Source organism: Penaeus japonicus, unplaced genomic scaffold (genome assembly GCF_977035675.1).
Source record: "Penaeus japonicus unplaced genomic scaffold, GWHDUDI00000001_assembly GWHDUDI00000004, whole genome shotgun sequence".
Lineage (NCBI taxonomy): Eukaryota > Metazoa > Arthropoda > Malacostraca > Decapoda > Penaeidae > Penaeus > Penaeus japonicus.
In genome coordinates, this window is record NW_028234406.1 from 22,204,333 (window position 1) to 22,219,332 (window position 15,000).

The following is a 15,000-nucleotide window of genomic DNA, read 5'->3' on the forward strand; positions in this document are numbered from 1 at the left end:
ATAAATCTTCCTAATATTTTCAAAACATTCTAAACCATTCGTACCTATCACTGGTCATGTGCAAGCCATGCTGCTGGAACCCATTGTGGCTCTCTTTCCAACATGTTAATCTCATGCAGCAGCTGATGGTAGGCACGGTCCACGTCCTGGTTTATGATGATGAGGTCAAAGTAGTGACCATACTGCTCTTCCATTTCCCTGGCTTTCTCTATTGTTTCTTTGAGCTCCTCATCCTGTAATGGGAAAATACATTTAAACTAGGCAAAGGAAATTGCAATTTTCTTTATCTGACTATACGTTAGACAAAATCAGTATCATCCAAGTGAGACAGGAATACTTAATATCACATATGGACAATTAACTACCTCCAAGCTATGAGTTAGCCTAATTGTGATTGATAAAATAGTTGCCAACCTAGACCTTATCTAAGTGACAAAACAATAGTTACTTTTAGAAGGCAAGGGATTTGTAAATATGTCAGTCACCCCCAAATCTAAGTCATATGCCAAGGTTTTGATAACCTTTATGAAATAGCACAGAACTCAAAGCAAAAATAAAATTTAAATCTAACTATATAACTATGCTAAGGGAGAATGAATATAACTGACTAGCTCTTAGAATATTCACATAAATATATATACATTATATATATATACATATATATATATATATATATATATATATATATATATATATATATATATATATATATACATTTACTTATATATTCATATATGTATATCTTTATCTATATCTATCTATCTATCTACACACACACACACACACACACACACACACACACACACACACACACACACACACACACACACACACACACACACACACACACACACACACACACACACACACACACACACACACACACACACACACACACACACACACACACACACACACACACACACACACACACACACACACACACACACACACACACAACACACACACAAACAACACACACACACACACACACACACACACACACACACACACACACACACACACACACACACACACACACACACACACACACACACATATATATCAGTAAGTAAATATGGCATACAACTTAAATCATGCTAGCCTATACTCTTAAAGTTTGTAAGTTTTGAATAAAGAAGTATCTACATCTGTATTTTAATTTATCTATACCCTTATAACTTTCATTTTTCATATCATCCATCTTTCAACTAATCATTCTTTTGTAACTTATCAAATTTATTTTTTATAATATTCACAAAAAAAGAATCAATAAAAAAATATCTGACATAAAATAAATATATAACAATTTACATAACAAAGATTTCCTTGCTTTGCTATTTGTTAAATGTAACAACTCACTTTGACTGGCTCTCCCAACTTCTGTTTCTTCTGCCTCAGCTTCTCTAAGGAAGGAGGAGCAACAAACACCACAAAAGGCTTGAGGTCAGAGCTCTTGAGGATCTTGAGTGACAGAGGGTGAAGATTCAGCACACAAATCTTCCCTGAGTTCACCACAGCTCTGATAGCCACTATGCTGGTCCCATAATAGGCTTTCTCGTACTCCCCGTGCTCGACGAACTTGCGAGAGAGAATGTCTGCCTCAAACTGCGCTCTAGATATGAAGTGATAGTCTTGACCATCCAACTCAGTTTCTCTTCGTGTGCGAGATGTGTCTGTGAATACAGTTTTGCTTTTACAAACAATACTCTGCCTTAGAGATCCAATTATATTGTAATCACTTTCAATCAGTTACTTATTCTATTTCATTTGACATGATGGTGCATTTGTATTCCATATAAACTATAGATTACTACAGAAAGTTAATATTACCAGTGTTGTGAACAATATATAAAAAGAAAGATTTTCCTGCCTGTATGACACATTCTAAATATTCCAGATTATACAAAAATAATGTAAACTAACGTGGAATGGCAGCAGCGAATCTGTCTCTGTCCTCCATGAGCTTTTGCCTGAGTTCATGTCGACCAATATTAGGAGGTCCAATGAGGACAATGGGTCGTTTTCTGTTCGCTCGTGGATAATAAAGGGCCACTTCTTCATACGTGAGGATTTCTTCTGAATCAAAATCTGTCAAAACAGGAAAAAGATTATGCTTGAGAAACAACAGATTTTTTGTATGCAGAAAAAGAAGAACCACATTGAGATTTTGAAGAATGTATATACACAGTATCTTCATCAACCCTCTAAAGTGCTACAATTCAAAACACAAACCAAGCCAAATAAAACTTCCACAGCAAAAATGTAGATAAAAATAAAAGCGGAACACCTGAATTCTAATAATGCTGATAACATGCACAAGCCGACACTGGTAAAGAACACGACAGATACGGTTATGGTCACAACGTTCACTATCGCTACCCCATACCAACATCCAGATCAGACAATGAGCTGCATCGTCTCCTCAGTGTATTGCCCTTAATACACTGGCAAGCTGGGAGAGCAAGCCTCAGAGTTAACACCCTACTCCGTGCTTGGGTTCCTGAGTTCTCCGTCTCATTTAGGATATCAGTACCCGGCCCACCTCTTCCTGGCAGAGGGAGTGGAGAGTTGCTCCGTGCTGAGCCAGAGAGGCCAAGCAGGTAAGGAAGATGAAAAATATTGTAGAAAAGAAGTAAAGAGTTTGCACTGTTTAGAAAGGTCCTTGTTAGCCAAGATAAGCATCTCCTTCCATGTTATTTTAAAGTAACTACCTAATCAATGGGTACATGACACACTGGATAACATATTATCTATAAAGCACCTGATACCATTACTTGTATTCTTAGTGGAGAATAGATTGATGATTTTTGTTACTGTTCAGATCCAGTAAGTTTATCATGTACTCATTACATTAATCTGTAAAAGTCTATCATATAATATCTGTTAATTCCATGCATAATCTATGCATTCCCTTGTGCTATTATTATCATTATTTACAGGACATACCATGCAACAAAGAATCATTCATCCATCATCACATACACAATTTTTCACTTCCACATGTAAGACATTATCAGCCACACAAGTCATGCTAAGCTCTCCTATTTTTAGTATTAGTAATAATTATTGGTTACTGTATAATAGCAAAAGATATTTTGACAGAGCAAAAAAACAAGAAATGAAAAGAAAATGAGAAAAATCATATTAACCTTCATTATAATTTGGATAAAGCATTTTTTTCTTCTTTTTCTTCTGATGCTTTTTGGCACATAGCAGCTTTCCTTTTTTGGTCTTCTCCTTGTTGTTATTGTCTCCAACCACAGTCTGTCTCATGGCTTCACGGCTGCAATGCAAGCAAACATTATTGTCAGAATGTTAACCCCTTCACTACGGGCAGTAGAAAACGCTCCTCGCGCCGTATCCGAGCTGCCGGCGCGTGCCAAATTTTAAACGTCACTACTGAATATGACAAGTTTTAAGCCAAAACCTCTACAAGTTTATAGCCAAAACCTCAACATAATCATCATGTGTTATATATCAAAATATGCATAGTTAACCTCTTCCCCCATATGCATGTGACAAGTTATTTACATAGGTTGGGAGGAAGATGGAAAGAGTGACCTTGGTGGGAGGCCTCACTCAGATGACCAAAGAGATTGAAATAGTATGGTAAACTAATCATAATGTGTTTAATATTTTTACATAATGTTCCATAAATAAATAATAAAATGATTGCTAACAGGGCCCATCAATGCCTCCCCTGGTATAAGCGAATCCCACTCTTATGTAATAAATTAATAATTATGAAAGTCAATATATCGTATCATATCCGGCCTCTATTCTGAAAGATCTCGTACAGTATCCGGAAGAAAGAAATCTCAATTCCACCGGAACTGAGCCATGACGCAGTATGCGCGTCCTCGGATTTGACGCGAGCGCTGCGAGGACGCAGTATACGCGTCCTCGTGTTGAAGGGGTTAAATAAACATAAATTTGCTTTATCAATATCAAAAAGTTTTGAAATAATGAACTTCCATCAACTTCCCTGACATTTTCACTTACATCCTGATAATTAAGCAGGTTTTCATATACCAGATACTCCACACTAACAAAAAAGGCAAACAATATCTTACTGTTGCTGGAAAGATTTGGAAGGAACAAGGCCTGCCAATGTTTGGTCCTCTTCTCCATCTCTATAAGCTTGCCACCAGTTGGGGTCAGTTTGAGAAATAATATGTAAAATATCTCCCTTCTGGAAACTCATGCCCAGTTCCCTGTAATTTGTATAAAAGGAAAAAAGAAAAAAGGAGTTAGTTTCATTAATAAATATTTTATGTATGAAGAAAGATTCAGGGACTTTTGTCTCTCTGAGTAATATAACAGAATTAGAAGTAACAATCATTACTTAGTGTATTTTTGTCTTATGCTTTATTTTTCCCTCTTTTTCTTGGAATAAATGAACTGGAAACATCCCAAATGAATGTAAGTAAATATCTTCTGAGAAAGAAATTAAGTAGCATTCCTAAACATATGTTTTCAGCCTGTCCTTGGATGCCTATAAAAACTGACCTGCAGGGGATGTAAAGGTCTTCTTCTGGGTCATAATCGAAGTGTGCCTTGACGTGTATGGTCTGGGTAATAGGGGGTCGTGTTGGAGGAGGCTGCTGTTGCTGGGTTCCACTTGGGATGATGATAAACGTTAAAGTACCAGTCATACCTGAAAAAACAAAAACAGAATTAATAATTACAGCACTTCAGTCAAATGGAAAAATCAGTAATTGTCTTGAAGTTGAATATAACTGTATGCACTGAGAGTACATATGAATGTATTAAGTATAAAGATCAAATTTGACTCACCAGCCAGCATGTCACACACATCATTCACAGACTTGCCCCTCACTTCAACACCATTAACTTCCAATATTTCATCTCCTTCATGAAGAAGACCAGATTTTTCAGCAGCACCACCTTTAACAATTCGGCCAATTATTACCGAGTCACCTTCATTTCGAATTGTTGCTCCCTGAAAAAAGAGGGGAAAAAATGAACACATCATATATTTCTCAAATCTAAATTAAGAAAAGGGCAACAATTTTTATTTTTCATTTAGATGAGAAAAATATGAATTGCTAACAAACAAATTTCTTCCTTTATGAATCGCATATATCTATGATATTCAGACAAATAACATTGCTATGCTATTTATCTATATGTATTTTTCTTACATACTCCTTATACATAATGCTCTTACCAATGGCTCATTAGTTTTGTCAATGCGAACAATCTTAACACTGTCTTCTGGGTAATGAGAAACTCTGTCCAGGACTTCTTCTTCTGGCAGATTCCCGACAGGCAAAGGCTCTCTCTCGGCAATTTTGTCGTGAGCATATAAGAGCCCTTCCATCGAGTATTTGTTGAGTATGTCAATTAATTCTGCTGCCTCAGGTACAGAGTATTCTTGTAGTTCCTGAAGACTCTGTAAAGTAAATGAGAAAATTATTTACAAGACAGATATAATATAATCTCCTTATAATGTAGATATTCTTTTTCAACATCATTAATCATTAGTGAAGATGTTACTTCAGATTTTGATTATATAAGCATGAGATAACAAAAGCCAATTGCAGATACTATCAAAGTTCATTTTGAAAGGATAGTCCAAGGGCTTAAATAATCTCCTTTTCTTATGGACCAAGTTTTTTATTATAAAGTTGGTAAAATAAGAGAACTAATATAATAATACTAGAAAATAAATGCTTGCAACGTCAAATGATTAATGCATTGATGAATTCATGCATACCTCAGTTAATAATGCCTGAGCATTATCTGTGACTGGTGTTGGGGGTCTATTCAAACACCATGTTTCTTGCACCTTATTGTGAACAGCCAGCACCTTTTGGAACTCTGGATTTGTCAATAGTTGAGCCACAAGGGTCATGTCTTCACTAATCCTGTGTCCATTAGACTTGAGCACTGTCTGAATCCTTTGGAGTGACTGAATGAGCTCATTTATACCTGTGTAAAATCATAAGAAATATGTACATTAAATTAAGACCTATAGAAACATTCACAAAAGAATCTCATAAAGTATTCCAGTTATCTAGTTACAATAATGTTATAATATACCTACCTATAACTTTACTAGGTGTGTCTGCACTGGCTTGTTGCTCCAGTCCTGCCTGTGACTCTTCCACTGAAAATGCCTCATTTACAACACCAGTAGGTACAGGATGGGAAGCAAGCTGTTGAAGCTTCTGGGAGGAACGCAAGGATGACCTCAGCATGGCCTCTTGCTCCTCACGTTCCCTTCGAAGCTTTAACTCCTCCTATTTAGTGAAAAAGTTTGTTACTTTCGGTTTTAGTTTCTCAGATACAGAAACAAAAGCAAAAAAGATAGTTCACTTTTCAAACAAACCATGGCAGTTTATTACCTCGTATTTCCTCATCCTGATTTCTTCTTGAGAAGAGGGCATTTGCATTAGTCCCTCCTGGGGTGGAGGAACATGAGGTGGTGTGTGGGGCTGTGGGGGAATTGATGGCTGAGGTGCCGGCTTGGGCAAGGTTCCATTCTGTGGTGTGGCACTACCCGATGACCCTCCCTTCTTACTGCTCTTGCTGCTGTTGTTATTGTTGTTGTGTATTGGGGTGATGGTTTGGCCCTGAGGTTTTGGTGGTGGATACCTGGAAAATCACATAAACAGATTGTTGAAGAAAGGATGATACTTAATTTTTTACACAGCAGTGTATCCTGTAATTCCCCATTTGTATATTTTTGCAATGAAAACATGGTCATGCTATTCTTCTTTCTTTGTATGTAGTGTACACTGGAAAACCATACAAATCAGTTATTCAAATTGTTTATCATATCTGAATATACATGCAAAAACTAGTAATGACGTATGACATGATACATTATTAATTTGCAGAGGAAAAGATCAAATAAAAATAATCATCCTCCAAAAATCACATATTGGGAAAACTGTAAAGTTAAGAAGTACTTCCAATACATTCAGACTAAAACAGTCTTCCATTTACAAAATAAAAAATTATATACCAATGAGTACTGATTGCCACAACTGCTAGTAAAAGGGCTCTAAAATTTCTTATGGTTACAGATATACTGTCTAAATTGGTGGTACTCTCTGGTGCTACTTTCTGAGAATTACCAATAGAGGAACCATCAGTAGTTTCGGAGCTATCTTCCCAAGGGCTTGCAGCAATCAGTACATATAAATTTGCAGATGGAGGAGAATTTCATCAGTCCAAACAACATGCCAACATGTGTAAAGTTACAAAATATGTGGCCACAGTTTTGCTAAATGTGATAATGATCTGATGAGTGATGGGCCATATTCCAATGCACTCAAACAACAAAAAAAGTTAGCACAAACCTTGGTGGGGTTTTGGTTCGTGCTACAAAGGAGTCTGGCACATCCACTGCCATCTCCCTGTGGCCTGGATCAAACTCCACCATGCTGATCATATTGTCGTAACCAATCTCTGGGGCAGAAATAATTGTGGAGTCTCGTGAAGTCTCTCTGTTCTTTCTGGAGTGTCTGGGGGTGCTTCCTCCAGTTGCCTTGTGCCGTGGTGTTCCACGACCAACTTCTCCACTCCCGCTGCTGCCCCCAGACTTGCGAGAACTGTCAAGAAAAAAGGCAATGAATCATTATTCAGTGAAAGAAATAACTTAAAGTAATTAAAAGTGCAATTACAATTTACAGCTACCACAATGGATTTTCCTTTCATAAAGGAAAAGTTGTAAAGAAAAGATATAGTTTGAACAGTAAGAATGTTAACTATCTGAGAGTGTAAAATAGGGAACAAATTCTATATTTGAAAAAATATATACATTACTTCATACTAACCCTGTCATAAATTTCAACATCTTTGTCAATCTTAACACTCGTGTAACTCTTCATAATAACACATATCTCACAAACATATTATAGCCTAGTTTGCACAATGTGTGTCTCTATTTCAACATTTTTGTATTCAGAAGTTTCATGTAGTTAATTTCATTCACTATTTCATCCATTGTCAAACTGGTACCAAATCACTTTCATGTTTTGTGATGCACTTCACTCTGAGTATCAATATGCTTTAAAGTCCATTTGTTAATATTGTACAGACTTCACCTTATCAGTTTCTTTCACTTTCAGATATCACAGTCACAGACCATAACCTACATTAGAGTAAGTTCTCTAGAAATCTGAAGTACTGTATAAACCAAACGGTATTTTGGTCTTTCTTACATTTAACAGTAAGAGGAAGAAGAAGAAGAAGAAAAAATCTTAGTACCAAATGTCCCTACATCTATGGAAGTTTATAAAATTTATGAAACACATCATATGCACACACTGAACACTAGAGACAAGGTAGATTGAGATATGTTATCATTTTTATCAGATGCTCTGGAATGCACAATGGGAAAGGCCTGAGTGAGTTTTATAGGAAAAGAAAGAGAGTAAGTGTGGAAGAAGGAGGGAAGAGGGAGGGAAGATGGAGGGTAGAAGGAGGGAAGAAGGAGGGAGGGAGGGAGGGAGGGAGGGAAGGAGGGAAGGAGGGAGGGGGAGGGGGAGGGAGAGGGAGGAGAGAGAGGTGAGGAGAAAGAGAGAAAGGAGAGATGAGAGAGGGAGGGAGAGGGGGGAGAGAGAGAGAGAGAGAGAGAGAGAGAGAGAGAGAGAGAGAGAGAGAGAGAGAGAGAGAGAGAGGAGAGAGAGAGAGAGAGAGAGGAGAGAGAGAGAGAGGAGAGAGAGAGGAGAGAGAGAGAGGGGAGAGAGAGAGGAGAGGAGAGAGAGAGGAGAGAGAGAGGAGAGAGAGAAGAGAGGAGAGAGAGAGGAGAGAGAGGAGGAGAGAGGAGAGAGGAGAGAGGAGATAGAGAGGAGAGAGGAGAGAGAGAGAGGAGATAGAGAGGAGAGAGAGGAGAGATAGAGGAGAGAGGGAAGAGAGAATAGAGAGGAGAAGAGACAAGTAGAGGGGAAAAAGAGAGAGAGAGGAGAGAGGAAAGGGAAAGGGAAAGACAGAGAGAGAGAGAGAGAGAGAGAGAGAGAGAGAGAGAGAGAGAGAGAGAGAGAGAGAGAGAGAGAGAGAGAGAGAGAGAGAGAGAGAGAGAGAGAGAGAGAGAGAGAGAGAGAGAGAGAGAGAGAGAATAGAGAGAGAGGAGAGAGAGAGGAGAGGAGAGAGAGAGGAGAGAGAGAGAGAGAGAGAGGAGAGAGAGAGAGAGGGAGGGAGGGAGGGAGGGAGGGAGGGAGGGAGGGAGGGAGGGAAGAGAAGGAGAGAGAGAGAGAGAGAGAGAGAGAGAGAGAGAGAGAGAGAGAGAGAGAGAGAGAGAGAGAGAGAGAGAGAGAGAGAGAGAGAGAGAGAGAGAGAGAGAGAGAGAGAGAGAGAGAGAGAAAGAGAGAGAGAGAACTTGTTTTCACCATAACGAATAGTACCACAGTCTAAATTCATGCCCCTAATTAATTAAACTGGTCCCTTCTGACAGTGCTTTGCAGTAGGACACTCAGGGGAAGACAATTCATGGAACAAATTTCTGCGTACAACTTGATTTGAATGCAATGCAACTGAGGGTAGGGAAATGTGATGGGATGAAAGGATGATGAAAAAATAAAAATAAAACAAATTAATCATGAAGAGAAAATAAATTATATGTTTTGAAGAAAACATAATAAAAAGATTGTAGACTCTATGTGTATTATGAAACAAATCCAAGTTGTTTTTTTGATATATCAAAGCAAAATGTAAGGAAATAAGAAAAATAAACTTGGATTGTGCTAGCACGGTTCCTGTATTCTGCCTCACACATTCCTCTTGAATCAACCTCAACATGACACCTATGTTTGAGCATACCAGTAAAGTCAACACCCGATAGACGCCATGAATACTTGCCCAATATGTATATCCCCCCCCCCCCCCCTCTCTCTCTCTCTCTCTCTCTCTCTCTCTCTCTCTCTCTCTCTCTCTCTCTCTCACTTCTACAATCTCTCCCCCTTCCTTCCTTCCTTCCTTCCCTCACTTCCACCCACTCTCCCACACCTCCCCCCCCCCCCCCCCCTCTCTCCAAAACACGACCGCTAACTGTCAAATGGAATCTGTGATCAATCCGAGACCCCCCCCCCCCCCCGCCTGTGTTAAACACTCGACGAGACCGAGACCCGAGCCCATGTGGGGGACCAGAGTACCAATGGCGTTTGTCATTCGGAAGTTTACAAGCTCGGGTTTTGTGCCCCGCCTTCCTGCTTCCGGTCTCCCAGCGCGCCTCTCTCACTCACGCCGATAGACAAAGCAAATCCAATCGGCCTTTCATGTTTTTTCACTGTCATATTCATCGGGTTTTATTGGGATTTCCACTAAGTTCACGAGAGTAATGTGAAGATGCCATGACCTCCATATCAAGTCTGGATAGGATGTTTATTATTCCGGGGAAGTATTGAAAGTTATAAACCGTCCAAATGCATATTGATGCAATTTCCGATCTCATAACAGCCTTGCTACAGCTCTCTCTAACTCTATATTTCGCGACCCAGATTACAGCTCCAAAAACATGTTAATTACGACTTCCATACGGATACATGCTAATTGCGGTTGTCATACGAATACCATCCCACAAAATATGCGTTCGTAACTCAATGGCAAAAGTGTGCAAAGAGGATCCTGATCAACTTCTAAAAGTGACTCGAACTTGCTGGACCGAGATTCATGGCCATGCTTGGTAGCAGCGACACGTTTTGTGTGGCTGTGCGGTGGCGCCCCTTGAAATACACAACAGCCATACTCACGTTCTCTCACTGCGTAACTTTCTCCATTAACAGAAAACAAGGAGGCAGACAAGACTCGCTGGCTGGGTTGGGTAAGATAATATTTTATCCTGATCTTAAAACTTTCTGCGAATAATACTTGTCAGAACTTTTTTCCCAGATGACTGTAACCTGCGAAAGTAACTGTTGTACTGAAGATGTCCGCTGACCTCGGCGAGTGTTCTCTCGCTCGCTCTTACAACACCCAGGTTTTGCACACGATGCATTTTCAAGAGGTAAACGGCACAGCTGAAGTTCCTGCGTCTGAACAAATATGCGGTAAGTTATGTATTATCCAGATGGACAGGCATTGTGACAGACTGGCATCAGAGAAAGAGTGGTACAAGAGGCCCTTCTCATGTTCTCCTGTTCTCCGGAGGAGCATGTGCTGCCTGTGTAAACATCTTTGAAGATTTACATGTGGTCTGCCACCAGCTACGTGGATCACACGAGCAAACAACATGATGTTACAGTGATGCCGAAGGATACAATGGGTCGCCTCTGACGCCTCTCTAATGACTGGGAGTCACACTCCGCCCGCTCATCAGCCGCCCATGTCACACAGAGGACCTTCCAGGCAAAGCCATGCAAGGGACAGCTATCCGTAACTATGTGTGAGCATCTACGTTGTAGGGGAAAACAATAATAGAAACATAGAGCCCACTTTAACATGTTCTCCGCACACGGGTCTGCTTTTCGAAAGGAGTGAGAGAATAACCTGTTGACCACATTAAGTTCAGTCCTCTTTCTAGAAACGGGATTCAAAGAGCATTAGGTGTTCAACCACGTAAACAGTAGTAATTGTAAGGACTAAATGGCGGGAAACTTTACAAACCGATCGGAAAAATGGGCATCAAACAAAATAAACGTGGAGTAAATATATTTGAGAACTTAATGGAGAGTCGAGAACATGATAGACACTTAAAACAACAACAACAACAACAACAAAAACATATGAATAATAATACAAAAAATAATGAATACATGAATGTACATCCTCGCGACTCCTGCAGGAACCTATGATAACAAATCAAGGAAGAACGCGATTAAAATAAATTATACAACATCGCTCGATTACAGAACCTCAAGATGTAGAGGAAAGGCAGAGGCTCGACCGAGGATTGCAAAGAGAGAGAAATATCGAGTCTGAGGAAGACCCCTGGACTGAGGCAATATTCGGTTATGGATTACAAAGGACCGCTCGTCATACAGTAGCATGGTCAATACGCAACCACAGACAAGGGAACGTGACTCATGTGATAGCATTTGGTCTTATCTTCCAATACACGGATCTCCTGCCCTCAAAGAATGAGCTTATGTGTAGGGTTCTTCCTCACATGTAATGACTGCATATTTCATTAGGTGTCTATAACCTTTACACGCATGTCATTGGATATGTGTTACCATTTCGAGCGGTCAGTGTGTTGGCCACAGCATGAAAGATATGTTACAAATAGCTTAATCCAACTGAAAACACTTATGCACATTCTTCCATGGTAATTTAACATTCCATTCTTCAACTTTCTAAAGAGACTTTGTACAGCACAGTCAGTTTGTCGTCATTACAGTATTCATTACACTGTAATTACTTCACATTCCATAAAACTTGTTCCGCAATACATTTGACACGCGCAATATCAAGCGAAGTCTATCAACAGACCAGGAAAAAAATCACTGTAAACCAATCGCACAAGTTTCCGGAATAACACAATCTAGTGATGCTGGCCAGGTGTCACAACCCGACCTCACTAATGGCACACTATGACTAAGTCCACCTGGCCAAGCAGCCTGGCACTCAGACGCGGGAGGGAGGGAGGGAGGGAGGGAGGGGACAATCTACCTGTGCGGTTGCCTAACAGCTCAATATGTATAATCGGTTTCTCATTCTTCTATGACATGTCATTCATAAACATATCAATCTAATCGTTATATAGCCGTGCATGCTGAGTTGATAAGATTATTTTAGAGACACCAACAGAGACCGATTCAAAACAATAGAAAAACGAAAATAAAGTGCGAGAATCCGACGCTGTTCGCGTACTAGCAAGTTCCCAGTTTCTGTGATGAGATTAGCCATGCAGAAAACAGTGTTTCGTGTGGTGTTTGTTGTGGTTACCGCGGCTACTGCTGTCCCACTTGCACGTACCATTCGCTTTTGACCCACCATACCCCTTCCGTGCAGATATAATCATGGGGATTTCATATTATAATTGGAGATAATCATCCAAGTACTGGCGGTTGTAGCTACTTGGCAAAGACTTATCTACGGAAATTCGCTGTATGCGGATTAGAGACCAGGCCACAGCTGTACTCTGTTAGTTCTTAGAAGTTCAGCTTCGGAGCGGTACATTTCCAGCCAGGGCTTTTAACCTTTCGTGGCGCTGGCATCTACATCTCATTACTTAGTGTACTCGGATTGTGTCTCTTGTGAACATTTGAAGCAAGATAATGTTGACACGATTTGCGTCAATACGTTGTGTGTGACATCGCCCTTTTAATATGTAACCACCATGTACCAGGATCCCCTTGCAAGTTGTACATACAGTTGAATATCTGAGACCATTATAAGCGTAATGTTGGCAAATCCTCAGACATAGTTATATGCCGTATCCCTCTCCTGAAGAATTTGCTGAAGAGATCCCGTAGCCCTGAAGATGCCGCCATTAACCGTCTACGGCACACGGTAGTGTAACTATCACAGCCGCCCGGCACATACAAACACACTCGCATACGATCCCGACGGGGCCTGGAGCGTGGCGGAGGATGGAAGGGGTAAGGAGGGGGGGTGGGGGTGAACCGTCCCCTCGACCCTCGTGGGCCGGGGATATCACAATCACATGTCGGAACCTTACTCCACGTCGCACACTCATAGATTTTCGCATCACGAAGGGTAATGCGACGTTTGAATGGCAGGGCCGCAAGCGTTGGAGTGCGGAACTTGTTGTGAGTGAATGAGTTAGACTCATGCTGCACGAGCCGTAGAGTTGAGGGTTAAAGAGACATATCTTCCGCCGAACTGAAGTGCCGAGCTTTAGTGTGGCAACGTGACCTAATCTTTCTAAACCGCAAGATAAAACTTCTCAGCTGTGCACTCAACTCAAATCGTTGAAAATATGTTTGCTTAAACCTGAATAAAGCTCTATTCCACTTTAGTCAGTAGTCTGAATGCAACAGATCAAACGACAAAAATATTAACAATTAATTCTTATTTCTCTCTGGCCTACCCTATAACACAAAATTGATGCATGCAAAAACCAGAACACATAATTGATGATAAGATCCGTAATCATTATCGTAATCTGAATGAAAGCAGATAAACGTGTGAGAAACAGCTTCAAAAGTCCTATTTCAAAGTTCCATCTTCCATTTACCAAACACTTTTTCTCTGACATATACACACTCATGTCCTTGCCACCATGTTACTGGAGTGGGAATATTTCCATACATTCCAAAGCGGATGCAAGTTTTTGTATCCGCTGCGCAAGAACGGCTCTCCCCCGACACACCACGAACACCGTGCGAGGCGCCACAAAAGAAAGCACAAACTGGAAGACTTGAGATCATAAAACCCCCGCGTTCCCCTCGCACACGCTCGCGCCGACGAGGGGAGAGAGAGAGAAGAGGCTGCGTTGTCTCCCCTCCACGTCAATTATTCCTTACCCTCACTCTCCCCAAGGAGGGCCAGCTACCCTTGTGGATAATGTCTGGAAAGTTGTGACCTGCAGTGCTTCCGTTACAACAACACAAACAAGAGAGAGAGTGAGAGAGAGAGAGAGAATGGAGGGAGGAAGGGAGGGAGGGAAGGAGGGAGGGAGGGAGGGAGGGAGGGAGGGAGGGAGGGAGGGAGGGAGGGAGGGAGGGAAGGAGGGAAGGGAGGAGGAGGGAGGGAGGGAGGGAGGGAGGGAGGGAGGGAGGGAGGAGGGAGGGAGGGAGGGAGGGCGGGAGGGAAGGAAGGGGGGAGGAGGGAGGGAGGGAGGAGAGAGTTTAGCTATCCACAGTACCGGACGGCGAGTAGGAAACATAAGCATTTCCTCCAATGTGCCATAGGATCCGTAGGTATATTGGGTCTTGTGTACTTTCATATCAGTTCTTATATCATCGTGTGTGTGTGTGTGTGTGTGTGTGTGTGTGTGTGTGTGTGTGTGTGTGTGTGTGTGTGTGTGTGTGTGTGTGTGTGTGTGTGTGTGTGTGTGTGTGTGTATTTATATGTATGTATATATGTGTATATATATATATACATATATATACATATATACAT

The 15,000-nt window shown here is 40.8% G+C and overlaps 1 protein-coding gene across 12 annotated transcripts in view; it reads right to left on the reverse strand.

The window, feature by feature from the left end:
• Nucleotides 1-15,000, reverse strand: part of LOC122262101 (protein PALS1) — a 245,322-nt gene that overhangs the window by 1,604 nt on the left and 228,718 nt on the right. For 7 of the 12 annotated variants that reach the window (XM_086536338.1, XM_086536339.1, XM_086536340.1 and 4 more), the window contains 12 exons: nt 7,335-7,586; nt 6,375-6,624; nt 6,074-6,269; nt 5,744-5,958; nt 5,195-5,419; nt 4,801-4,966; nt 4,513-4,660; nt 4,077-4,217; nt 3,153-3,286; nt 1,927-2,091; nt 1,363-1,676; nt 45-233 (listed from right to left, as the gene is read on the reverse strand). In XM_086536338.1, the coding sequence (XP_086392464.1) occupies nt 48-233; nt 1,363-1,676; nt 1,927-2,091; nt 3,153-3,286; nt 4,077-4,217; nt 4,513-4,660; nt 4,801-4,966; nt 5,195-5,419; nt 5,744-5,958; nt 6,074-6,269; nt 6,375-6,624; nt 7,335-7,586 (2,392 nt within the window). In that variant the 3' untranslated portion in view covers nt 45-47. Of the gene's footprint in view, nt 1-44; nt 234-1,362; nt 1,677-1,926; nt 2,092-2,389; nt 2,582-3,152; nt 3,287-4,076; nt 4,218-4,512; nt 4,661-4,800; nt 4,967-5,194; nt 5,420-5,743; nt 5,959-6,073; nt 6,270-6,374; nt 6,625-7,334; nt 7,587-7,811; nt 8,194-12,402; nt 12,521-15,000 lie in introns of those variants that run through there. The other 5 variants (XM_086536346.1, XM_086536347.1, XM_086536348.1 and 2 more) reach the window with 5 other exon arrangements.